The 26,947-nt window shown below is 40.7% G+C and overlaps 3 protein-coding genes and 2 pseudogenes across 4 annotated transcripts; all 5 read left to right on the top strand.

Moving 5' to 3' along the window:
- The first annotated feature begins 890 nt into the window (after nucleotides 1–890).
- On the top strand, nucleotides 891–2,483 carry LOC148918522 (wall-associated receptor kinase 2-like; annotated as a pseudogene).
- Nucleotides 2,484–2,602: 119 nt separating this feature from the next.
- Nucleotides 2,603–5,927, top strand: LOC148918521 (wall-associated receptor kinase 5-like). The gene is made up of 3 exons (XM_089049005.1): nucleotides 2,603–3,721; nucleotides 4,044–4,250; nucleotides 4,520–5,927. Exons 1-3 carry the CDS (start codon nucleotides 2,788–2,790, stop codon nucleotides 5,725–5,727), a joined length of 2,349 nt encoding a protein of 782 aa, XP_088905131.1. The 5' UTR covers nucleotides 2,603–2,787; the 3' UTR covers nucleotides 5,728–5,927.
- A 922-nt stretch (nucleotides 5,928–6,849) lies between these two features.
- Nucleotides 6,850–12,203, top strand: LOC148918520 (wall-associated receptor kinase 3-like; annotated as a pseudogene).
- A 69-nt stretch (nucleotides 12,204–12,272) lies between these two features.
- On the top strand, nucleotides 12,273–14,300 carry LOC148918519 (wall-associated receptor kinase 3-like). Of its 2 annotated transcripts, XM_089047681.1 has the most exons (3): nucleotides 12,273–12,405; nucleotides 12,523–12,702; nucleotides 12,939–14,300. In XM_089047681.1, exons 2-3 carry the CDS (start codon nucleotides 12,627–12,629, stop codon nucleotides 14,159–14,161), a joined length of 1,299 nt encoding a protein of 432 aa, XP_088903807.1. In that variant the 5' UTR covers nucleotides 12,273–12,405; nucleotides 12,523–12,626; the 3' UTR covers nucleotides 14,162–14,300. The 2 variants fall into 2 exon arrangements, with proteins under 2 accessions (XP_088903807.1, XP_088903806.1); XM_089047680.1 differs by lacking the exon at nucleotides 12,273–12,405 and having other exon boundaries at nucleotides 12,436–12,702.
- Nucleotides 14,301–14,795: 495 nt separating this feature from the next.
- LOC148918518 (putative wall-associated receptor kinase-like 16) lies at nucleotides 14,796–17,790 on the top strand. The gene is made up of 3 exons (XM_089048536.1): nucleotides 14,796–15,689; nucleotides 15,843–16,016; nucleotides 16,328–17,790. The coding sequence occupies exons 1-3, from the start codon at nucleotides 14,804–14,806 to the stop codon at nucleotides 17,563–17,565; spliced, it is 2,298 nt and encodes a 765-aa protein (XP_088904662.1). The 5' UTR covers nucleotides 14,796–14,803; the 3' UTR covers nucleotides 17,566–17,790.
- Nucleotides 17,791–26,947: the final 9,157 nt, after the last annotated feature.

Raw genomic sequence — 26,947 nt, 5'->3', positions numbered from 1 at the left:
GGTATACGCATCGACGTCCAAATAATTGGAATTTTAGGTGGGACTAACCATGCATCATGCATGCATGTATGTATATGTATATGCATCGACGTTCAATATGGGATGCTTATGCAACTTTCAATGTTGCTAGTACTTTCACTAGCGGTAACAATTGCTGTAGCTGTAGCAGCAGCAACAACAAGAACTCGCGCAAGAGAAGGACTTAGTTCAAAATTTTAAATTAATTTCAAAAAGGTTTTTCAAAAAATTAATGTTATTTAACGGTAAATTAGAGGTGTCAAACAAGCCTTGTCGAGCCGACCTTGCCCGTTTAGAATAAGACCATTTAATAAACATGTCGTGTCAGACTCACCCATTCTGAAAAATTATCAATCTCGGTTCGAGTCCACGGGCAGTGCTCGTGCCAGGCCACTAAATGGGTCGATATGAGCCTACGCCAAATTTAACTTATTTATTGTAATTTTTTTTATAACTTCATTTAATTCTTTTTGCAATTATGTATAGACTAATAAGATTTATTTTTTGTTAAAAAATTAGTCAATAATTTTATTTAAAGTACATTTAAATAAAAAATGACTAGATTATTGTTTGGGTTTTTAAAATTTGAAATTGGAAAGACTAAATCATTATTTTATATATAAAGAAAACATTAATTTCAATTTTTTTAATTAATTTCAAAAAGGTCTTTAAAAAATATATTTATAACGTTATTTAACGGTAAATCTAACAGATTGGATCACATTGGCTAACGATACTAAACACATGGACTAAGTTGACTAACATGGTAAAACCCAGAGATTATTTTGACATTTGAACTTTTATTTTTGTTAACTTTTTAAAATTAATTTTTGTTTGTGTTCCAAAAATGAACCCAAGCGGGGCTCGCCAATGGATGGATTTTTAAAAATTAGTCGTCAATGCGCTGGCGTGTTACAGGTGCACTCAGCCAAAAAGAGAAGCTAAAATTCCAGGAAGCAACAGCAGGGACGACCTCAGCATGGACTTGGGCCGGAAAAAAATTACATTCACAGACAAATAAGTAGTATATAAACAGTACAACGAGAGTAGAAGGAAGGAAGGCACGGCCTTACAAGGGAAGAGTAGGCTTACTATGCAAAACTCTTTGCTAATGGTGGGAGTACTGGTTGCATTATTAGTAGCCGCGGTTACAACAGCAGCACCTCAAGCCCACCCGCCTCGGCGGTGCCTGAACCAGAAGTGTGGTAATGTGAGCGTTCCATATCCATTTGGCATAGATTCAGGTTGTTACAGGGAAGAAAAGTTTTTTATCAATTGTTCCCAATCTACCAATCCCCAATTGCATATTTGGGGGAAGGTAATCTCCCTGTGACTAACATATCACTTGAGGAAGGTGAGTTGCAAATACAGATGCTTATTACCAAAGATTGTTATGACCAACAGGGCGAGCAAACCAATGACAGCCAAGCCTTCTCTTCGATCAAGATGGCTGAATTCACCATATCCGCTACCAAAAACAGGTTCATGGCTGTTGGTTGCGACACTAATGCAATTTTTGGAGGCTACCGAGAAACAGAACAGTACATGAGTGGGTGCACATCTTTTTGTCAGAGCATTCCCAGCGTTAACGACTCTTGCTCCGGCATCGGGTGTTGCCAGACTTACATCCCTAGCGGACTCACAAATCAGAATATAACATTGGAGAGCTTTTACAATCACAAATATAGCTGGAACTTCAACCCCTGCAGCTTCGCCTTCGTTGTGGAAAATGGCCAATTCACATTCTCCGGGGAGACAAGTTTTCAAGTACTTAGCAACACTAAAAGACTTCCAATGATTCTCAATTGGGAAATTGGTAATGAGTCATGTAGTGCAGCTAAAAAGAGAGTGGATTATCCATGCCATAACAAAAAAGGACGTGGATGACGTCAACAGTCAATTAAAATAATAAAAAAATTGATGCTCTCTAGTGTTTCTCTGTGGAAAGCTCTCAAGGCATGTGAGGCAAGCAAATACAGCCTGTACGGCTGCCTGGGTAAGTGATATAATGCAGCTAATTAAAATAATAATAAAAATTGATGCTCGCTAGTTTTTCTCTCCGTGTGGAAAGCTCTCAAAGTCTGTTGAAAGACTTGGGGAAAAGGACCCGTGCTCTCTCTTGCTTACCGTGAAGGAAGAGAAATCAGCAGCCCGCGTTTTCCTCCGTTCCAGCTGCTTCACATGGCTTTGTTTCCTTCTTTTGGACAAAAGAACCATTATTTCTTCTTTCAAATGTGCAGCATCATGAAAGAAACCACCGAGTGCAATTTGAGCCAACAAAGTCAACAATAACCAATGCTGCTAAAGTCTACAATTTGTTGCCAATTTCAACAATGACAAGGTTTAGGCTTGTACACATAAATGGTGAGACTCTCATGTATGTGGTGGTGCTTCAACAAAGGACATATATGAACTTAGTCTCATTTGCACGCAATGACTATTAATTACCATGCAATTATTTGGGTCCCAAATAATAGGCAAAAACCTGAGGTCCCTCCAGTCCCACCGTGGTTTTAGACTCAGCAAGGCCAGAAACAAGAAACATTAACGAACGTAAGAATCAAACTTTTCTCTGTAATTTTCACTTCTTCACTGTAGAAAAGCTTACCTATCACCGATTGTATTACCCATTACACTTCAGATTTTCTCATTTGACAAGTCTCTTCACTATGACTAGTTCGCCTATAAAGGCGAAAGATAGGTGAGGCTCCTAGTTACCACATACTTCACTCCCAAGTATCCCGAACAATACAATACACGTTACACAAAATGGCCTTCCACTACTGCTTACTTGGGGTGCTTATGCCACTCTCATTGCTAATTGCACAAGCAGCTGCAATAACAGAAGGACCTCAATTAGCCCTCCCTCACTGCCCTTACCACTGTGGTAACCTCGCAATTCCATACCCATTTGGCATGGGTGAAGGCTGTTACCTCCGACCAGAATTCAACATCACTTGTGATCAATCCACCCAACCGCCGTCAGCCCACTGGACTGGCGGTACGAACAGGATTACCAACTTTTCTGTCGCTGATGGCGAGTTGCAAATAATGCTAGACGTAGCCAAGGATTGTTATGACAATTCGGGTGAGGAGACAGAGGACAGCCTCCCTACTTGGCTACAGCTGCCTCCTCCTTACAGCATGTCCCATACAAAAAACAATTTCACCACAGTAGGTTGTGACACTATAGGAATCTTTTTAGGTGAGCTCTCAGGGGATGGAGGCCCAAAGAAAGAAAGGGTCAAAGTCGGCAACAGCGTCACCTTCTGTGATGATATTCTTGGCGACGCACTTCCAGACTCTTGCGCTGGAATTGGCTGTTCCCAAGCTTCCATCCCTGGTGGACTGCGAAACATTTCCACTTATCTTCAAAGTCTGACCGTCGGCAATCGAACGGGGATTTATAATTGGTGGTACACTAAATACCCTTGCAGCTATGCCTTCATTGTGGAACAAGGTACCTTCTCATTCAACCCCAAAACAACTTTTGAAGAACTCAACAACTCAGGGCTGCTTCCAGCCGTTCTGAATTGGGCAGTTGAGGGTGAGTCATGTGATGCAGCTAAACAGAACCCCAACTTTCCATGCAAGGAAAATGCCAAGTGTGTCAAACGGACGACCATCGGTGGTCCGCCTGCTTACATCTGCCAGTGCTCGTCAGGTTATCGAGGGAACCCGTACCTCCCAGATGGTTGCCAAGGTAATAAACTCTATAGCCTACACACACACAAAATATATATATATATATATATATATAGATATGTGTCTAATGAATTAATAGTGTTCACTTGCCTGACTCTGTTCAAACCCTTTGTTAAACTATGAATATGAACCATTGATAAGGCTCATGCCTGAATATGTGACCTAAATTCACAGTTGTCCGGCAACATAAATCTGACAAGAGAATAATTATACTCTTATAATAACATGTGAATATGTGTGTTAGTTGTTTTTACAGGAAAGCTAAAGATTGGAATTTTGCATGATGTTATGTGATAAATTTGGTTTTCCTTGCTATTCAGATATTGATGAATGCAAGGAGTCAAACCCTTGCAGTATTGGAACGTGCGAAAATTTTCCTGGAGAATATTCTTGTAAATGTCCCGAAGGGTACAAAAACGACGGCAAGAATCAAAAGAGTTGCATCAAACACAATCCCAGCTCAGACCAAAAAAAACACAATCCCAGCAATCGATGGAAGATCATTCTCCTGGCTGTTATTTCATTGGGTATGTTTTATGTACATGTCAACATCCACCCCTATGAGAATATATCCAAAAGTTCCAACCTACGTATGTTTCCCCTTCTCAGTACTAAACATTGATTAATCTCACTAACAGGACCCAAATTAAACTGAATAAATATCCTTCATTGTGATACATGTAATCTTATTTCGTCTTAACATATTACTCTCAGAAGCATTTTATCCTAGAAAGTAAAGCACAAGGTAGACAACAAAAACAACATCCATAATTTAATACTTTTCACTTATGTGCAGGTGTCACTAGTGCAGGCCTCTTGGTTTTACTAATTGGAATTTCATGGATATATTGGGGAATGCATAGAAGAAGGCTCATGAAACTCAAAGAAAAATACTTTGAAGAAAATGGTGGCTTATTGTTACAACAACAACTTGCTAGTCAAGGAAGTTCCATGGAGACAACCAAAATTTTTGCCGCAGAAGAACTTGAAAAGGCCACTGACAATTACCATGAAAGTAGAGTGGTTGGTGAAGGGGGTTATGGAATAGTTTACAAAGGAATACTTGCAGATAACAAAGTGGTTGCCATAAAGAAGTCAAAAGTTGTCATTCCAGCTCAGAAAGAGCAGTTTGTAAATGAGGTGATTGTTCTTTCTCAAATCAATCATAGAAATGTAGTGAGGCTTCTAGGTTGCTGTTTAGAGACACCGGTGCCTTTACTAGTTTATGAATACATCACCAATGGCACTCTTTTTCATCACATTCATGGTAAAAAGAGCGAAGGGTCATCACTTTCATGGGAATTAAGATTGAAGATTGCCGCAGAAACTGCAGGAGCATTAGCATACTTACACTCCTCTACTTCTACACCAATCATACATCGAGATGTGAAAGCAATAAATATACTGTTAGATGGAAATTACATGGCAAAAGTGTCGGATTTTGGTGCTTCGCGCTTAGTTCCTATGGATCAAACTCAAGTAACAACTCTAGTGCAAGGGACACGCGGATACTTAGATCCTGAATACCTCCATTCAAACCAACTAACACAAAAGAGTGATGTCTATAGTTTTGGAGTTGTCCTGATGGAGCTACTAACAAGCAAATTAGCGTTTTCTTTTGCCAGGCCTGAGTCAGAGAGAAACCTAGCAAGCTTCTTTGTTTGTTCAATGGAGGAAGATGGCTTGAACCGAATTTGGGACGATACCCTATTCAGTGAAGGAAATATTGAGACCCTAAAAAATGTAGCGAATCTCGCCAAAAGATGTGTCAGTTTAAAAGGGGAGGAGAGACCTACCATGAAAGAGGCAGCCTCAGAGCTAGAGGGGATGAGAATAATGGCAAAGCATCCGTGGAAAAGTTCTAATTTCTGTCCTGAAGAGACTGTTCACTTGCTCGGGTCACCTTCAAACACGAATTTTGTGGATGTTAGGGGCGATTGTGGTTCTAGTGGGCATGACAGCATGCAAATCCAAATGTTGATGTCATATAATGATGGGAGATAGTTAAAACGTGATGCAGTGACGGATGTAAATATTGTAGGAACTATATGAACCAAGGTTAGAATAGAAGTAATGTACATAGATATATTGCAGGAACTACTATATGTGTGGAGTTTGATTTTTTTCTTTGGTTACTTGTAGCTCCAAGAACGTGACTGTTTATTCTTGTGAAGGCTATTCATGTTGATAAATGGCGATATCAACCTCCCGTGCATATTGTAACTAAGTAGTAATAACTGCCAGAAACCAACCCCACCCTAATGTAATGAGATTCTTATTAAGTTGATTTTCCCGCTGTTTTTGCACTACTGTTGTGAAGAGGAAAAGATCACAACTAATGGGAATGAGCTTTTATAATGAGAGGGTAATGGTGAGGGCTAATAAGCATAAAAGCCCGAATACAAGGGTAGAATATGTTTAATTAACTAATTTATAGTATGAAGAAATCAAACATAACCTGCGATTTGTATGAACCAAAACTAAGGACGAATATTACCAAAAAAAATGTAAAATTCTGACTGGTCAAGTGTGTAATTGGTTAATTAGGAGAACGATAAGTCTCAAATCGGTTGACGTGTTATTCGGGCGCCATGAGTATGACAAGGTGTGTATGTGTTAGGTGGTTAAACAAGTACATAATGATTTTGTCTCATTGCTTGACTTTGCACGCATTGACTGTTAATTACTAAACGGGATTACATTTTGATTTGGAGGGGAGAGTATTACACTTCAAATTTGGAGTGGGAAATAAACATTAAACCCATACTAAACGGGATTACATTTTGATTGAGGTATCTTTTCAATTAAATTACTAAAGATCTCTTCCCCTAAGAATTAGTAAAAATCTTTTCCTTCAAATTCCAAAGATGATTATAGTAATTCTTAGCACCAAAGCAATGGATTGGTAAACTCTTTCGTCAAATGGGAGATGAGCTGATTGAAAGATTGAGATAAATTAGGAGTTTCCATAGATAAAAAAACATCCAGCTATTAGTTTGATCGTGGGTTTGACATGAAATATCTCATTCTTACCGCAATATTATTCATTTTTTAGCCCTTCACTTTCTTTCATTTGTCTAGGCAACTCAACTCTCTCAATTCTGCTCCCAAAAATGAAAACAAGACATGGAAGGGGTTTGCTTTCAGTCCTTACATGGGAATCCAATTATGCAACTGATCTCATTGCTAGCAATAGTTCTAGAGCTAGTGTTTGTATTAGCAATTAGTACATCATCAACAACAGCAGTAGGAGATGATCATCAAGCCCTCTTGCCTCAAGCCCTGCCTGGCTGCTCTGACCACTGTGGCAACATCACAATCCTATATCCATTCGGCATGGCTAGAGGTTGTTACCGCCTACCCGAATTTTTTGTCAATTGTACTGCTACTCCTACTACCACTATCGATATTAATTTTAAAGATGTTGGCCAACCCGAACCCTCAATAGGGCCAATCCCATATTTGATGATGGATAATCACACTTCTCTAAGGGTTACTAACATCTCACTTGACGGTAAGTTGCACGTTTTGCAGCCTATAGCCCGAAAGTGTATTGGTGATGAATATCAGACTAACAGTTCCCTCTACTTGCCCGATTCCTTCACCATTTCCGATACAAAAAACAAGTTATTCGCCGTCGGATGTGGTACTGCAGCAAGTTTTGAAGGTAGGCGCCGTAGCCCAAAACTAGGCCACGGAGGCCCTGGCAAAGAAAGACATTTACATGCATCTGGCTACTCTTTCGCCTTATGCAACAACGACACTGCTGAGAACAACGATGACTCTTGCTCTGGGGACGGATGTGGTCAAGCTTACATCCCTAGTGGATTGTTCCAGTTTGAGATGGTATTGGAGCAATGGTACTCTAACCATTTATACTCATGCAGCTATGGCTTCTTTGTGGAACAAGGCGAGTTCACATTCTCCCCCAACATAAGTTTGCAACAACTCAACAAGACTAGCCACCTTCCTTTGGTTCTCAATTGGGAAATTGGGGATCATGGCCCATGCAGTTCAGCTAATAACAGCACGGATTTTGCATGCAAGGGAAATAGCACGTGCGTCAGTTGGCCCAATATCAATGGCTGGTCTATTGGTTACATTTGCCGGTGCTTGCCAGGTTACCAAGGAAATCCATACCACCCAGATGGTTGCCAAAGTGATCATGATGATCGGATCATCAAATCATCTTCATTGTTACATATATGTTGGGATTTTAATCAATTAATTACCACTTAGACTAATGTGTGATCATGAATTAATTGGTACGTATAATCTTGTGATGTCCTTCAGATATTGATGAGTGCAAGTCTGAGGCCTGCGAAAGTGATGAAAGGTGCGTAAACTTACCTGGGACTTCGGCATGAAAGGGACAAGTTGCAATCACATGCCAAAGAGTACGACTCCCATGTATCTCATTATTGTTACTATTACAGGTATGTACTATTTAAACATCCTGGCCCCTGCCCCCCATGAAAATTAAATGAATGAAATCCATTATATATATAAAATCCAACACCTTGTTATGTTACACTTATGGGCAGCGATAGGTGTCATGTTGGTTTTACTCGTCGGATCTGCATGGTCCCTATGCTGGGGAATGAAGCAACGAAAGTACATCAAGCTCAAAGAAAAGTACTTTGAAGAAAATGGTGGTTTCTTGTTACAACATAAGCTTGCTAGTCATCATGTGGTTGAGACAACCAGGATCTTTACTGCAGAAGAGCTGGACAAAGCCACAAACAATTATCATGACAGTAGAGTCCTTGGGAAAGGATCTTATGGAATAGTGTACAAAGGAATATTACCAGATAAGAAAATGGTTGCCATAAAAAAGTCCAGAATTGCTGCCCCAACCCAGACCGAGCAGTTTGTTAATGAGTTGGTTGTTCTTTCTCAAATCAACCATAGAAATGTGGTGAGGCTATTAGGTTGTTGTTTAGAGTCAGAAGTGCCCTTACTAGTTTACGAGTTCATCACCAACGGCACTCTTTTTGAGCACATTCATGGTGAGAGGAGCAGAGGATCATCGCTTGTGTGGGAATTGTGATTGAAGATTGCAGCAGAAACTGTAACACCCCGACTCCAATTAATTCCTATTTTAATTTAATTAAGAGAAAATATTAATTTACTCTTGGGTTAAGGGTAATTTTGGTCAATTTCTTATCCGGGAAGATTTTGGGACCATGAGTGGTGTGGTTGCGTAGGTGGTACTGAGACGAAACCGTAGACAGCGGTAGGCTTGAATCGGAGATTTAACGAAGTTTTGGCGATCAAAACTTGTTCGGTGGCAACCGTAAATTTTCGAAGGGTTTAGTAAAAATCAGATTTTTACTATTTTCACCTCACTTTCTCTCCCTCTCTCCCGCGTCTTCTTCTTCTCCTTCCTTGCGATTATTCCCCCTCCCCTGCCACTGTTCATTTGAACGGAAAACTCATCACACCCACCACCTCCGACCACCCGTCCGCGAGGCCAGGGTCCGTCGAACCGCCACCTCTCCTCTCTCTTCCCGGCCAAAGACAGCCTGGAAACCCGGGACTCGCGTGAAGCAGGAGAGCTGCGGAAGTAATGAACTTCCAGCCGCTCGATCTCTCTCCTCCACCACCATTTCCGACGGGTAAGGTGAGGTTTCTCATCCATTTTCTGTGTTCTAGCTGGCTGAGGGATAGGTTTTGATTGATTTGTAGGTTAAATTCATGAATTTGAAACCTAGGTTTTGGCCGGTTTTCAATTTGAAATTCCGGCCAGTTCTCGTGCGAATTGGACCTCGTGGTAGTTGAATAAAGTGATCCTGACCTTGAGAAGAAGCTAGGGTAGGAAGGGTGAGCGTTGGTGTGGAGATTTTCCGTCGCCGGAAATTTCTCTACACACCCAGCGCGCCGGCGCGTGTGGCGGCGCGTGGGCAAGGCTGGTGAAGTTGTTTTGCATCTTGATGAGATCCTTAGGATGTCACGAGTGCGTAGGATTTTGCGGATCTCAATTTGGATATCGTTTGACTATCGAACGGATTTCGCATATTGTGCGTTATCCGGGTTCGATAAGTTCTGACCGTTGGATCGTTTCCAAACTGAAGTATGTTGATCTAGGTACTCTTAGAAACCTATAGGAATTTGCGGATCGTGAATCGGAGCCCCGGATGTTCCGATTCAATAATTTGAAGTTTAGGAAATCGCGATTACCGTGCGATCGGGAAGCGATTTCCAAACCTGTAACGGACCTTAGGATTTTCCTTGGACGTACACGCACCGGGAACTTGGGGATTTAAGTATTTCTTTTGTGAATTTCCGTTTTGGAAGTACGTGATGTTAATCAAGGATTTGTATCTCGAAATAGGTACTTCGGTTGATCACTCAGCGGGACCCTCACGGGCCGGGCAGCGTGGGATTATTTGTGAGTGGACTTTGTTTTAAGCATATGCATGGTTTTTATTGATGAAAGTTTTGTGCATATATTTTAAATGGTGATTTTGATTTAATAAACATTTGGTTGATGGATTTGAATATGCTTATACATCTTGGCTATATATTTTGAGTATAGACATATATATTTGAGTATGATGAATATGTTGATATGGATTTCGGGATGTCTATCTATATTGCCTATGTATAGAGTATGAGAGGTTGTTGTGGTGAGATTGTGGAAAGATGTGAATTTGAGGGATGGTTGTGAGATGTATGAGTATGGTAGGTGAGTACCATTCCCTAGTTACTAGGCTTCCCACACACGTCGTTGGCAGTGCCGGTGGGGTGGGAAGGCCATGAGATTGCGGGTCTCACACACGTCGTTGGCAGTGTCGGTGTGTGAGACACTTTCCATACGTGTCGTTGGCAGTGCCGGCGTATGGGAAGAGTATGTATATTGCTTGAGTATCATCACACACGTCGTTGGCAGTGCCGGTGGGGTGATGATACTGTCTGCGCGCGTAGGACTTGATATGAGATTTGTGAGCTACACGTGTCGTTGGCAGTGCCGGCGTGTGAGCTATGGAGTTCCGTCCTCGGTTGGACTACTCATCCCTGGACGCGGGTTAGTGTTCGGAAATCCTGCGTACCAGTTAACAATCCCCCGGTTGGATTGTCTCCCCGGTACATTAGTATGGAGAGAAGTATATATTATATTAAAGTCCTAGCTATATATATATTTATATATGGGTATTTACGGGTTGATGAGAGTTGCATATCTTTGGGGAAATGAGTTGTGGATTTGAGATGTGGAGATGTTTTGGATTTTGAGGATAATGTGTTTTGAGTTTTTGGGTTTCTGAATTGTGAAAGTGCATGCTAGAGCATTATTTTACATGGTGGGGTTATTATGTTGATTTAAAACGCAAACTTTATTTTTGTCCACTCACATATTTCTGTTTTGCGCCCCCCAGACAGTAGTTGCTTTTGGAGGCATTCGAGCAAGTCACGAGCTCCGAACTTGTCGTCGATTGTTAGGGTCTGTATAAATTCTTTCTACTCCACCGTTTGTTGTAAACAAATTCTGTAGATGCTCTGTTATCGCCCATGTTAGGCTGCTACTTGAGGCCAGAGGCCATTTTATGTTGGATTGTTGTAAGTTAAAAGCATGCTGGCAATTGGAATATATTATGATGTAAATTATGCAGGTTGAATATTGTTGGGTTTGAGCATTTTACAGGGGAGACTCTGCCAAAATTTTGGTAGGATGTCTTGGGTTTTAGTAAGTGGGCCCGGCATCGTGTGATGTCTGCATCAAGACGGATCCGCCTCGGGAAATTCAGGCGGGTCCATGTCGAAACTGCAGGAGCACTAGCATACTTACACTCATCCACTTTTATGCAAATCATACACCGAGATGTTAAAGCTGTGAATATATTAGATGACAATTACACGACAAAAGTGTCAGACTTTGGAGCTTCAGTATTGATTCCTCTACATCAAACTCAAGTAGTAACTTTGGTGCAAGGGACACTTGGATACTTAGACCCTGAGTATCTCCACTCAAACCAACTAACAGAGGAGTGATGTTTATAGCTTCGGAGTTGTCCTTGTAGAGCTATTGACAAGCAAAAGTGGCAATTTCTTATGATAGGCCTGAGGCAGAGAGAAGTCTAGCAAGACTGTTTGTTTGTGCAATGGAAGAAGATCGCTTGGAACGTATTCTTGATTGTCACATAGTCAACAAACCGAATATTGAGACAGTAAGAAATGTGGCCCGTCTTGCGAAAAGATGTTTAAGGTTAAACGGGGAGGAAGGGCCGACCATGAAAGACGTAGCTATGGAGCTAGAGGGAATGAGAATAGTGGCAAACCATCCATGGGAAAGTAATATTAATTTGCGTTCAGAAGATCAGACTTTGCTCTTGTCGTGGCCACCTTCAGACGCTTCTGTTGCTGACGTTAGAGATGATTCTGGTTCTACTGGCACAACTTCTGGTACAACTAGCAGGTATGCTACCATGCAAATTGAAATGTCATATGATGATTATATTAGTTTGTTCTTATTTGCTAGTTAGTGATCATAACTTTTTGTTGGACAAACAAGAATTTTTTTTCAACAAATTAATTTGAAAACTAATAATCACAGTGCCGGTGATTAATGGTCTACCCCATCCATCGTTCTGGTTATATTTGACTACCCCATCCATCGTTCTGGTTATATTTGCCAGTGCTTGCGAGGTTATGAAGGAAACCCATACCACCCCAATGGTTGCCAAGGTGATCTTTACACAAAACTTATGTGTAAATATTCCCCTATATCTTATATAACATATATACAAAATTGGGATTGGGATTTTACATGATGCTGTTATATGTGTTTTCCTTCCTTTGCAGATATTGACGAGTGCAAGGATTCAAACCCCTGCAGTATTGGAGCGTGCGTAAATTTACCTGGAGATTATTCTTGTGAATGTCCCAAAGGGTACCAAAACGACAGCATGAATGCAAAGAGTTGCATCAGAGACGATTTCAACAATGGATCAAAGACCATTCTCCTGCTTATCATTTCATTGGGTACTGTATATGCTTCATTTACATGTCAACATGCACCCTATATATGATCATACCCAAAATATTTAATTCTTAATTTTGTTAACAGCATATTTTTACTTGAGCCACTTTGGATATCCAAAAAAATTTCAATGCATTATTATTGTGCTCTATATTTTTATTATTTATCAATCTATCTTTATCTCCCCACCCACATAAACACGTACATAAAAAGAACTTATAAATTCAATTATGTGCAGGTGTCAGCGCAGGGCTATTGATTTTACTGGCGGCAATTTCATGGTTATATTGCGGTCTGCAAAGAAGAAAGTTCATCAAACTCAAAGAAAAATACTTTAAAGAAAATGGTGGTTTATTGTTAGAACAACACCTCGCTAGCCAAGGAGGCTCTATGGAGACAACCAGGATCTTTACTGCAGAAGCACTTGAAAAGGCCACAAACAATTACCATGAAAGTCGAGTCCTTGGCGAAGGAGGCTATGGAACTGTTTACAAAGGAATATTAGCAGATAACAAAGTGGTTGCCATAAAGAAGTCCAAAATTGGTGCCTCAACCCAGAAGGAGCAGTTTGTTAATGAGATGATTGTTCTTTCTCAAATCAACCATAGAAATGTGGTGAGGCTATTGGGTTGCTGTTTAGAGACACCAGTTCCTTTACTAGTTTACGAGTTCGTCACCAATGGCACTCTTTTCGCCCACATTCATAATATAAGGGACAAAAGATCATCACTTCCATGGGACTCACGAATGAAGATAGCAACAGAAACTTCAGGAGCACTAGCTTACTTACACTCCTCCACTTCCATGCCAATCATACACCGGGATGTCAAAACAACGAACATACTGTTAGATGAAAATTACACAGCAAAAGTGTCAGACTTTGGAGCTTCAAAATTGATTCCCGTGGATCAAACTCAACTAACAACTTTAGTGCAGGGGACACTCGGATACTTAGACCCCGAATACTTCCTTTCAAATCAACTAACGGAAAAGAGTGATGTTTATAGTTTTGGAGTTGTCCTGGCAGAGCTACTAACAAGTAGAGTAGCACTTTGTTTTGACAGGCCTGAGGCAGAGAGAAACCTAGCAAGCTTCTTTGTTTGTTCAGTGGAGGAAGATCGCTTGAATCAAATTCTTGACGATGACATAGTCAACGATGGAAATATTGAGACTCTGAAAAATGTGGCCATTCTCGCAAAAAGATGCTTGATGTTACAAGGGGAGGAAAGGCCTAAAATGAAAGAGGTAGCCTTGGAGCTAGAAGGCATGAGAATTAAGGCAAAGCATCCATGGGGGAAAGCTGATTGTCCAGAAGAGACTGAGCACTTGCTTGGTTCAGGCAAGTCAGATGCTTATTGTGTGGATGTTACAGCAGCAGATTGTGGTCATCCTAGTGGTACAAGTAGTGGATATGACAGCATGCAAATCCAGATGTTAACGTCGTATGGTGATGGCCGATAATCGATTGCTAGGGTCTAGTTGCGATGTATATGCTAGAAATAAACCAATATGTTGTTCTTTGTTGGTCTTATTGGTTATGTTATGAATTCAAGATGTGTTTTCTGTCAGTGATATACGATGAGTTGAGAAATTATACTTTTTCAAAAATGACCCCAGACTTAATCAAATCTACCATTTTTTTTAAGTTTCTAGAAACCAGTAGAGGTTGATAAGTTCTTGGAGGTTTACCGGTCAACCTTTTCCTTCATTTATAAACATCACAAAAACTTTTCAGCAATTCTTATTTCTAATTTTAAAAGAAAAAAGAAACCAACTCTAATAAAATTACTTGACTTGACTTGACTTCGCCCCCGCCGTCGCCTGTTGACTATTTATCGATTCGGATGTTTTATTGCATTTATTTATACTAATTCTTGAAAAATAACGAGTCGGGGTGAAAAAAAAAAACATTAACAGAGACAAATGAGTTAATTAGAAAGACCGTTTCCCACATAAGCCGAAATGCCACCGCGCGTCTTAATTCCTTCCACATAAAAGGCCAGCGATGTTGGCTGTTTTCTTCACTCAAAAATCATCCCAAAAGATTAGCACAATCTGTATTACTTACAAGGATTTAATTGCTGCAGCCTGCATGCATACAATATGAAGAGGATGCTAATTATTTTGCAGCTCTCTTTGGTCATGGTGGAATTTGTTGTGATATTACTATTAGCAACTCCAATTGCAACAGCAGCTCAAGCCCTGCCTGGCTGCCAAGATCATTGTGGCAATCTCACAATCCCATATCCATTTGGCATAGGCCCTGGCTGCTACCTCCAACCTGAATTCAACATCACTTGCAATCAATCCACCCAGCCCCCAACAGCAAATTTGAAGACAAGCAATATCAAAATCACCAACATATCCCTTGAAGAGGGTGAGCTCCAAATTCTGCAATATGTAGCCGAAGACTGTTACAACGCTCAGGGCAACCGGACCAGCGGAATCGTCCCCAGGCTGCAGGTGTCTCCTCCCTACACCATCTCCCATACCAAGAACAAGTTCTACGCCCTTGGCTGCGACACGTTAGCGTATTTTACTGGCTACCGGGGCAACCAACGGTACACGACGGGGTGCGTGTCCATATGTGATAGTCTAGATATGGCTGTTGACGAGCAGGACACTTGCTCCGGCGTAGGCTGTTGCCAAGTGTCCATCCCTAGCGGACTGAAAAATCAGACTGTCATGTTGACAAGCCCTACAAATCGCACGGGCATATGGGACTCTCACCCTTGCAGCTACGCGTTTATTGTGCAAGCTGACCGCTTCGAATTCAGTCGTACGAGTTTGCAACTGATGAACAACAAAAGTTTGCTTCCGGCGGTTCTTAATTGGGAAATTGGGAATCAGTCATGTGACGCAGCTCAAAAGATCGAAGGTTTTGCATGCAAGGGAAATAGCACCTGTACTACTGTTGGGTCGGCAGGTTACACTTGCAAGTGCATGCCAGGTTACCATGGGAATCCATACCACCCAGATGGTTGCCAAGGTATATATATATGTTTCAATATTTCCTGCTAAATATTCGAACTTTTTTTTCTTCTATGAATACTACATTCGGTTTTAACCTAAGTTACGTTGATGCTGGAAAAGCTAAAATTGGCATTTTACCTGATGTTTGGCTTTCCATACTATCTTTCAGATACTGATGAGTGCAAGGATTCAAACCCCTGCCCTATCGGAACGTGCATGAATTTACTGGGAAATTATTCTTGTAAATGTCCCGAAGGGTACAAAAATGACGTCATGGATGAAAAGAAATGCATCAAAGACAACAATCGTTCAAAGATCATTCTCCCGCTCGTTATTTCATTGGGTATGCCTCTTAATTTACATGGTAACAAATCCACACATAAAAAATCCACACATAAGTCATGCTAGCTAGCCTGTTCCAATTTCAGTCTTTTTAATATAATATATATTGGAAGTTTTCCCTTTTTAGTACTAAACATTTTTAACAACTTATACATATTGATTAATCTCAGTAAGAAGACTTATGAAATTTTCATTGTGATATAACATATCACTTTGACTAAAACATTAATTTGTGCTAAAAAGAAAGCTCTAGCTAGATAACAAACTCTTAAATCAAATGACGTAGTTGTAATGTTATTTAATTATCTGCAGGTGCCAGTGGAGGCTTCTTGCTTTTACTGGTTGGAAGTTTATGGATATATTGGGGTATGCAGAGAAGAAAGTTCCTCAAACTCAAAGAGAAATACTTCAAAGAAAATGGCGGCTTATTATTACAACAACAACTCGCTAGTCAAGGAGGCTCTATGGAAACAACAAAACTCTTTACAGCAGAAGAACTTGAGAAGGCCACTAACAACTACCACGAAAGTAGAATCCTTGGTGAAGGAGGCTATGGAACGGTTTACAAAGGAATATTACCAGATAAAAGCGTGGTTGCCATAAAGAAGTCAAAAGTTAATGGTGCGCCAGCTCAGAGTGACGTTTTTATTAATGAGGTGATTGTTCTTTCTCAAATCAAGCACAGAAATGTGGTGAGGTTATTAGGTTGTTGTTTAGAGACACCTGCGCCATTACTGGTTTACGAGTTCATCGTTGAGGGCACTCTTTCTGAGCACATCCATAAAAAAATTGACAAAAGATCATCACTTTCGTGGGAGCTGCGATTGAATATAGCGACAGAAACAGCAGGAGCACTAGCATACTTACACTCCTCTGCTCTCATGCAAATTATCCACCGAGATGTGAAAGCAACAAACATACTATTAGATGAACATTACACGGCAAAAGTGTCCGACTTTGGAGCTTCAAGATTGATCCCTCTAGATCAAACTCAACTAACAACGTTAGTGCAAGGAACACTTGGATACTTAGACCCCGAATACTTCCTTACGAATCAACTGACGGAAAAGAGTGACGTCTATAGCTTCGGAGTTGTTCTTATGGAGCTATTGACAAGCAAAGTGGCACTTTCTTTCGCCAGGCCCGAGGAAGACATAAACCTAGCCAACTTCTTTGTTCGTTTCATGGAGGAAGATCGCTTGAATGAGGTTCTTGATAATGACATAGTCAACGAAAGAAACGTTGAGACACTAAAAAAGGTGGCAGAAGTCGCAAAAAGATGTGTAAGGTTAAAAGGGCAGGACAGGCCTAGCATGAAAGAAGTGGCAATGGAGCTAGAGGGAATGAGAGTTACAACAAAGCAACCATGGGGAAAATCTGAAGTTTCAAGTCCAGAAGACACCAAGTACTTACTTGGTTCAGCTATGAATTCAGACGCTTATTTTGTGGATGTTAGAGGTGATTTTGGCTCTAGAGGTGCAACTATTGGTACAACCAATGGGTACGATAGCACGCAAATCCAAATGGTAATGCCATACGATGGACGATAGTTGATTGATTTAATGTCGATAGCGTCTAATGATTATGTAGTTTAAGGAATTTAAGTGCATGTTTGACATTGCTTATTTTGAGCTATAATTACTTTCTTTCAAAGTTTTGGATATCCACGCCGTTTGGTAAAAGAGAAAAAACCTGCTTTTTGGAGGAAATCGCTGCCACACACAGCAGTTTGGAGAAGCTGGTAGGCACCTGCTTTCACTTTCCACTTCCACGGAAATCAGACGCGGAACCGGTGTGGGTTAATGAATATTTTTATAATACCTATACTATCCTTATATCTCTTACGTCACATATCCCTTCATTCCAGTCAATCTTTAATTCAACCATTCTGTCCACTTCTTTTTTTGTCCTCTTCACTTGTTTATCATTTCACTCTTTAGTAAATAAATAAATAAATACCTTGGTGGGTGTGCTTTTTTCATTCTCCAGGAGATGCATAGATAAGACAGGATGCAGCAATTGCCTCCTTTCCCTTACAAGTATTTTTTTGCTGTACTTATTCTTGATGTTTATGTTTTTTTTTTCTTCTGAATTTTCTTGACTTTCTCCTCTGAATCTTTTTCTGGGGCATTTGGGTGAATGATATATCGATTTGGAACATTGTACTTCAAAGACAAATAGTTTAGAGCGTTCAAGGACAAATATTTAACTTTCAACATGATATTTTGTTTATTTTATGACTGAAACAATTTTTTGGGTGTGATGGTTAAGAAATATATTTGACAAAAGAATTGTTTAAGTCAAAGTAAAAATGCTACTAAACAATTGAGAGAAAAATTCATTTCAACATTATGTATTTTTTAGTAATTATACATGTACCACAATACTTTCACGAAAATTTTACCAAACACTCAGAAATTGATTTTTGTACTAACAATAATTTTAATATTCAGTTTACCAAATGCTAAACTACTTTCATTCACAGTTGATTTCTCTTACAGCAAATCTGAAATTGATTATATTCACAGCACAACAATGCCAAAGTGGCCCTAAACCACTATTAATTTGTTCATTGTCTCTTGTAAATATTTTTTGTGTGTGCATAAATATATGCTAGATGTATATCCTGTCTCTTTGTTGGTCTTATTGGTTTATTGATTCTTTGAACTCAAGATGTCTTGCACACAGTATTTACATGTTATATCAGTTGGGAATTTGTCACTTGTCAATTGAAGATGATTTTGCATGCTTTTGATTACAAATGTCTATAGAATGTGTAACACCCCGACCCCGTTTATTTTCCTAATTTAATTTAATTAAGGGAAAATATTAATTTACTCTTGGGTTAAGGGTAATTTTGGCCAATTTCTTATCCGGGAAGATTTTGGGACCGTGAGTGGTGTGGTTGCGTAGGTGGTACTGAGACGAAACCGTAGACAGGCGTAGGCTCGAATCGGAGATTTAACGAAGTTTTGGCGATCAAAACTTGTTCGGTGGCAGAACCGTAATTATTTCGAAGTAAGTTTGGGGTAAAATCAGATTTTTCACATTTACCCCTCACTTTCTCTCTCTTCCTCCCGTGTCTTCTTCTTCTCCTTGCGATTTTTTTCCCCTCCCGTCCACTTTGTTCACCGATCGGAAACCTCCTCCTGACCGCCACCTCCAGACCACCCGTCCAAGCGAGGCCGGTCCCGTCGAACCATGGCCTCTCCTCTCTCTTCCCGGCCGGCCTGGAACTCAGGGCCGTCTAATCCGCCGGAAAATGCGAACGTGGCGGAATTGGTGGAACTTCCAGCTTCGATCTCTCTCCTCCGACCACCATTTCCGGCGGGTAGGTGAGGTTTCTCATCCTTTTATGTGTTCTATTGGTGTAGGATAGGTTTTGATAGATTTCGGGTTAAATTCTCGAATTGGAAACCTAGGTTTTGGCGAATTTCAATTTGAAATTCGGCCCTTGCCGTCCGAATTGGGCGTTGCCGTAGTTGGAAAAGTTGCTCCATTCTTCGAGTAGTAGCTAGGATTGGAAGGGTGAACGTTGGTTTGGAGATTTTCCGTCGCGGAAATCTCTCTACACACCAGCATTGCCGGCGCGTGTGGCGGCGCGTGGGCAAGGTGGGTGAAGTTGTTTTTCGTTCTGTTGAGATCCTTAGGCTGTCACGAGTGCGTAGGATTTCGCGGATCTCAATTTGGATATCGTTTGACTATCGAACGGATTTCGCATATTGTGCGTTATCCGGGTTCGATAAGTTCTGACCGTTGGATCGTTTCCAAATTGAAGTATGTTGATCTAGGTACTCTTAGAAACCTGTAGGAATTCGCGGATCGTGAATTGGAGCCCCGGATGTTCCGATTCAATAATGTGAAGTTTAGGGAAATCGCGAGCACCGTGCGATCGGGAAGCGAATTCCAATCTGTAACCGGACCTTAGGATGTTCCTTTGGACGTGAGCGCACCGGGAACTTGGGGATTTAAGTATTTCCTTTCGTGAATTTCCGTTTTGGAAGTACGTGATGTTAATTAAGGAATTGTATCTTGGAATAGGTACTTCGGTTGATCACTCGCAGCAGGCGGGACCCTCACGGGGCGGGCAGCTTAGGATTACTGTGAGTGGACTTTGTTTTAAGCATATGCATGGTTTTTATTTATGAAAGTTTTGTGCATATATTTTAAATGATGGTGACTTTGATTTAATAAGCCTTTGGCTGATGGATTTGAATATGTTTATATATCTTGGCTATATATTTTGAGTATAGACATATATATTTGAGTATGATGAATATGTTGATATGGATTTTGGGATGGCTATCTATATTGTCTATGTATAGAGTATGAGAGGTTGTTGTGGTGAGATTGTGGAAAGATGTGAAATTGAGGGATGGTTGTGAGATGTATGAGTATGGTAGGTGAGTACCATTCCCTAGTTACTAGGCTTCCCACACACGTCGTTGGCAGTGCCGGTGGGGTGGGAAGGCCATGAGATTACGGGTCTCACACATGTCGTTGGCATGCTGTGTGTGAGAACACTTTCCATACGTGTCGTTGGCGATGCGCGTATGGGAAGTATGTATATTGTTTGAGTATCATCACACACGTGCGTTGGCGCAGTGCCGGTGGGGTGATGATACTGTCTGCGCATGCGTAGGACTTGATATGAGATTTGTGAGCTACACGTGTCGTTGGCAGTGCCGGCGTGATGTGAGCTATGGAGTTCCGTCCCCCGGTTGGACTACTCATCCCCCGAGGCGCGGGTTAGTGTTCGGAAATCCTGCGTACCAGCTAACAATCCCCCGGTTGGATTGTCTCCCCGGTACATTAGTATGGAGAGAAGTATATATTATATTAGAGTCCTAGCTTTATATATATATATATTTATATGTGGGTATTTACGGGTTGTTGAGAGTTGCATATATTTTGGAAAATGAGTTGTGGGCTTGAGATGTGGAGATGTTTTGGACTTTGGGATTTTGTGGTTGAGTTTTGGTTTCTGAATTGTGAAACTGCATGCTAGAGCATTATTTTTACATGTGGGGTTACTATGTTGATTTAAAGTGAAACTTTATTTCTGTCCACTCACATCTTTCTGTTTTGCGCCCCCCAGACAGGTAGTTGCTCCTGAAGGCATTCGAGCAAGTCACGAGCTCCAAGCTTGTCGTCGAGTTGATAAGTCTGTATAAATTCTTTCTACTCCCCTGTTTGTGTAAACAAATTCATGTAGACGCTCTGTTACTGCCCATGTTAGGCTATTACTTGAGGCGGAGGCCATTTTGTGTTGGATTGTAGTATGTTAAAAGCATCTGTGCAGTTGGGATTTTTATGATGTAAATATTGCAGGGTTGTTTATTGTTAGGTTTGAGCACTTTGAGGAGACTCTGCCAAAATTTTGTAAGATGTCTTGGACTTTTAGTAAGTGGGCCGGCATCGGAGTGTGATGTCGGCATCAAAACAGAGTCCGCCCGGTTTGAGAAATTCAGGCGGTCTGTCAGAATGAGTTGGATCTGAATTTTTGTTGCAAAATATCTTCTTAAGATTGCCTTGCAATTAAGAAAGATGAACTTTTGGTAACCTATATTATTCGTATAGAATACACCATGTAGCAGATATTTCCTCTATAAACCCACATTCTTGATTGGGTGTGGACTTGGACCCAAGTCGATTAGAATTTACTGTGGAAAGCGATTCAATCTGCAAAAACTAGGTAATCTAATTTTAAACCACGGTTTGAGGTCTCTTCTTTGCGACTTGCAGACGTTTGTATTGACATTCGTGACAAAATTAAACATCATTTAGCGGCGATGTTTTCGCCGCTAACCATCGCATAAAATTACCCTTTAGAAGCGCTATGAAAATGCCGCTAAAGATTCTGAGGATAATTTAAACAGCCTCGCCCATGCCTTCTTGATGGACAGACCGCGGAATTTCCCCGAAAGGCAGGCGGACCATCTTGGTGCCGACATCAAGCGATGCGGGCCACTTACTAAAACCAAGACATCCTACTAAAATTTTGTGAGTCTCACCGTAAAATGCCCAAACCAACAATAAACAACTGCAATAATTTACATCAATAACAAATCCATTTGCCCGATTGCCAGCAAAGATGCTTTTAACATACTACAATCCAACACAAAATGGCCTCGGCCTCAAGTAATAGCCTAACATGGGCGTGTGAGCGTCTACAGAATTTGTTTACAACAAGCGGAGGAGTAGAAAGAATTTATACAGACCCTATCAGCAGACGACAAGTTCGGAGCTCGTGACTTGCTCAAAGCGCCTTCAAAAGCAATTCTTGTGCAAGGGGCGCAAAACAGAAAGATGTGAGTGGACAGAAATAAAGTTTCACTTTAAATCAACATAGTAACCCCACCATGTAAAAATAATGCTCTAGCATGCAGTTTCACAATTCAGAAACCAAAACTCAAACACAAAAATCCCAAAGTCCAAAACATCTCCACATCTCAAGCTCACAACTCATTTCCCAAAATATATGCAACTCTCAACAACCCGTAAATACCCATATATATAAATATATATATATATATAGCTAGGACTCTAATATAAAATATACTCCTCTCCATACTAATGTACCGGGGAGACAATCCAACCGGGGGATTGTTAAGCAGTGCAGCAGATTTCGAACACTAACCCGCGTCCGGGGATGAGTAGTCAACGGGGCGGAACTCCATAGCTCACACGCGCCGCATCGCCCAGCGACACGTGTAGCTCACAAATCTCATATCAAGTCCTATGCCCAGAGCGGTATCATCACCCACCGCATCGCCGCGCGCGTGTGTGATGATACTCAAGCAATATACATACTCTCCCATACGCTGCATCTGCCAACGACACGTATGGAAGTGTCTCACACATGCCGGCCTCGCCAGCGCCATGTGAGACCCGTAATCTCATGGCCTTCCACCCCTTTGCCAATGGCGTGTGTGGGAAGCCTAGTAACTAGGGAATGGTACTCACCTACCATACTCATACATCTCACAACCATCCATCAAACTCCTATCTTTCCACAATCTCACCACAACAACCTCTCATACTCTATACATAGACAATATAGATAGTCATCCCAAAATCCATATCAACATAATCATCATACTCAAATATATATGTCTATACTCAAAATATATAGCCAAGATATATAAACATATTCAAATCCATCAACCAAAGGCTTATTAAATCAAAGTCACCATCATTTAAAGTATATGCACAAAACTTTCATAATTAAAAACCATGTATATGCTTAAACAAAGTCCACTCACAAGTAATCCCAAGTGCCCGCCCGTGAGAGTCCCGCCTTCTTTGTGAGTGATCAACCGAAGTACCTATTCAAAGATACAATTCCTTGATTAACATCCGTACTTCAGCGGAAATTCACGAAGAAATACTTAAATCCCAAGTTCGGTGCGCTCCGTCCCCACGGAACATCCTAAGGTCGATTACAGTTGGAAAGCTTCCCAATCGCGCGGTGATCGCGATTCTCAAACTTCAAATTATTGAATCGGAACATCCGGGCTCCAATTCACGATCCGCGAATTCCTACAGTTTCTAAGAGTACCTAGATCAACATACTTCAATTTGAAGCGATTCAGCGGTCGAACTTATCGAACCGGATAACGCACAATATGCGAAATCCGTTCGATGAGTCAAGCGATATCCAAATTGAGATCCGCGAAATCCTACGCGCTTTTCGTGACAACCCAAGAATCTCAACAGGAACGATTAAAACAACTTCACCCACCTTGCCCACGCTGCCGCCACCCACGCGCGGCGGCGTGGCATGGGTGTGTAAGTAGAAGATTTCGGCGACGCGAAAATCTCAAACCAACGTTCACCCTTCAATCTAGATACTACTCGAAGAATGGAGCAACTTTTTCAACTACTGACAACGCGTCAATTGGGGCGGGCGGCAAGTGGCGAATTTCAAATTGAAATCCGCAAAACTTAGATTTCAATTCGATTCCAAACTTCAAATTCGATCAAAACCTAACTTAAAATCAGCTGAGCACGGAAATGGAGAAGAAACCTCACCGGTTCACCGGGATTGGGCCGGCGGAGACGACGGCGCAACGATCGGAAACTTCCAGATTCGAATCGCGATACGTCGGACGATTCTCCGGCTTTTCCGTGCGAGGAAATTGGGTGGGTCTTGATCGACTTCGAGGAGTTGAGCACGGGACCGTGCGGCCCCTTCGCGTCGTTGAAGGCTGAGATTCAAGAAGAGAGAGAAAGAGAGAATCGGGAGAGAGCGGGAGGAGAGAGAGAGAGTGTACGCGGGAGGGAGAGAGAGAGAGTGAGGTGAAAATAGTAAAAGTCTGATTTTTACTAAACCCTTCGGAAAATTTACCGGTTACGCCACCGAACAAGTTTTGATCGCCAAAACTTCGTTAAATCTCCGATTCAGGCCTACCGCCTTGTCTACGGTTTCGTCTCAGTACCACCTACGCAACCACACCACTCACGGTCCCAAAATCTTCCCGGATAAGAAAGTGACCAAAATCACCCTTAACCCAGGAGTAATTTAATATTTTCCCTTAATTAAATTAAATTAGGAAAATAACGGAGTCGGGGTGTTACATTTACGGTGTTTTTCTTTACCCAAAACACATTAATTTGGGTAGTCTTGAGTGGTTTCTTTCCGTACAGATTTTACTCAAGCTAATTTTTTGGTTTTATGAAAAGATTGTGCATATATAAAATACTTAGCTAGGCTTGATTTCTAATGCTGAATTCCCCCGACACCCCTTCTCATTTGGGTAAGTTTCACTACAATACTTTCAAAACTACACGGAATAAACACGTTGTAAATTAAGTGAGAAACAACTAAATTGCCACCCATCCAAAGCTTTAGGAATTAAGTACTGTTAAACACCATAACATTTGCTTTGGTTCAGTCAGTGTCTTGCATAAGCTGCTGATTCGGAGTAGAAAGCCTGATGAAAAACTTCACCATTGAAAAGCAAATGTAAGTTCTATGACATTTTCTATATGAAAATAACTTCAATCACCTTAACCTTTCTTTCAAAATCCACTGGGTAAACCTAGCAAAAGTCCAGAAACAGCTACAAAGGCATTTAAAAAACCTCCCTTCCCCCTTTTGCCAAGGAAAGCCATTAAAACAGGAAAACATTTCAGGAAGCAGTTATGAATGTACAAAATTGGACTGCATTCTCTTGATGAAGAGCTAATTATGACTTACCATTGCCTATATAGCGGCCTGATTAGTATGGTTCACACATCGAAACTCACACGAAACCATTTCCATAGCTAAGCGATTTTCAAGTTCTACAGTTTAGAAATACTGTAGGGACAGGGAAACGGTATTCCAAAAGTAATTTCATGCTTTAGTGCACATGAACAATCAAGACTGAGATAGCACATGCTTTTAGTTTTAATCATGATGCACATAGAATTGAATTTGTGCAATGTGAACTTAAGAATATAAACATGTTGACTTTGATTTGTCCCCCACAATACACAACTAATATCCCTCCCCCTTCTCAGCCAATGACACTTAATGCCATGTTCTTCCCCTTTCATGCAACCAGTGGCAACTCTATCTTGGCATAAACTTTCAGATATACAGGTGACCAAGACATGATTAATTTCATGTTTTCCTAAATGACAAAGGCATGTAGATCGAATAACAAAATAATTGAAATACCAATCATCAAACTAAAAGAGCCAAGAGGTCATCCAAAAACTATATTAGGGAATAAGCTTCTTCGTTTCATCAAACATTCTTAAACTCCATTAACATGAGAACAAAATTGAAATTGGGTAATCCAATCTTGAACCAGGGAACTTCAAAAAAGGGCAGAGTTAAGGGTCTATCACCAAATCTTAATTGTTCATAGGGAGCAACGTTCCTCTTCACAGTACTTCAGTGCTAAGTCGTAACCCCTAGCTTCTGTTATCTCTATTTCCATTCAACCAAGAAGATGGCTTTCAAGAAGGTCATTTTCGAAACGTCCAACTTAACTGAAATTGAAACTAACTTCATTGAATTAAAATGCTAAAGATCGAACCATAGGATTGAAGTTTCCACAAAACCCAATTAGCAACGACACAACACAAGTGGAGGCTGGAGCCCATAGAATCTCATACCCACAATATTCAAAACCAAGTTTAAAATATATCAAAAACATACTGAAACTCTATTCAAATGTGAACAAAATTGACAATGGTACTCCAATGTTTAAATAGGGAACTTCCAAAAAGGGAAAAATTAAGGGCCTCTAAAACAAAACTAAATTCATGAACGATAGCATAAAGTGCAGCACAAATACTATCACCCAAAAAAAATTCTGTTCAAAGGGATCAACTTTCCTCTTCACAGTAGTATTTCAGGGCTAATTTATAACCCCTACCTTCTTGTATCCTAATATTGGTCCAGACACAGATGAAATTCCTCCGTTAACTTATCATCTAATTAGCTAATTAGATGGTGACTTTAGCAATGGGACATATAAATAATTTCAATTTTAATTGAAATTGATATTCAACTTCACTGAATTAAGATGCTCAATATTCAAAATGATATTTTACCTGAGAGATTAACCGCTGAAACTCGCAAGTAAACCTCGTAACAGGATGCTCGCAAATTTTCCCCATAAAAAGTTGAAAACGGTTCGTTTTGAATAGGAAAAGAATATGTGAGAGAGAAATTGGATTTTCTTTGTTTGGGCCCAAATATCTAGTTGGACTCGGTAACGAGCCCATTATTTGTTTGGTTTTGGACTTTAGGCCCAGCTTTTTGAAATACAGACTCTCTCTCTCTTTGTTTATATTTTGGATCTTTTTAATACATACCCAGCAAATGTCACCAAATAATAATGACTATTGCTACTTTTTTCTGTAGTGTGTGTTGCAATGCCAATGTCACACACGTGTCCCAACAACGTGTCAAGTTGTAACAACATATACAAG

Source organism: Prunus mume, linkage group LG3, assembly GCF_029339155.1.
Source record: "Prunus mume cultivar Tortuosa linkage group LG3, ASM2933915v1, whole genome shotgun sequence".
NCBI classification, from domain to species: domain Eukaryota; kingdom Viridiplantae; phylum Streptophyta; class Magnoliopsida; order Rosales; family Rosaceae; genus Prunus; species Prunus mume.
The sequence above is the reverse complement of the archived record's forward strand: the minus strand, read 5'-3'. Positions and strand labels throughout refer to the sequence as shown.

Excerpts from the sequence above, each read along its gene's own strand:
- LOC148918521 (XM_089049005.1), top strand. The coding sequence starts at position 2,788 with ATGGCCTTCCACTACTGCTTACTTGGGGTGCTTATGCCACTCTCATTG. Across the intron at positions 3,722-4,043 it reads CCTCCCAGATGGTTGCCAAG|ATATTGATGAATGCAAGGAG; the intron begins GTAATAAACTCT and ends CTTGCTATTCAG. Across the intron at positions 4,251-4,519 it reads CCTGGCTGTTATTTCATTGG|GTGTCACTAGTGCAGGCCTC; the intron begins GTATGTTTTATG and ends ACTTATGTGCAG.
- LOC148918519 (XM_089047680.1), top strand. The coding sequence starts at position 12,501 with ATGTGTTTTCCTTCCTTTGCAGATATTGACGAGTGCAAGGATTCAAAC. Across the intron at positions 12,703-12,938 it reads CCTGCTTATCATTTCATTGG|GTGTCAGCGCAGGGCTATTG; the intron begins GTACTGTATATG and ends AATTATGTGCAG.
- LOC148918518 (XM_089048536.1), top strand. The coding sequence starts at position 14,804 with ATGAAGAGGATGCTAATTATTTTGCAGCTCTCTTTGGTCATGGTGGAA. Across the intron at positions 15,690-15,842 it reads CCACCCAGATGGTTGCCAAG|ATACTGATGAGTGCAAGGAT; the intron begins GTATATATATAT and ends ACTATCTTTCAG. Across the intron at positions 16,017-16,327 it reads CCCGCTCGTTATTTCATTGG|GTGCCAGTGGAGGCTTCTTG; the intron begins GTATGCCTCTTA and ends AATTATCTGCAG.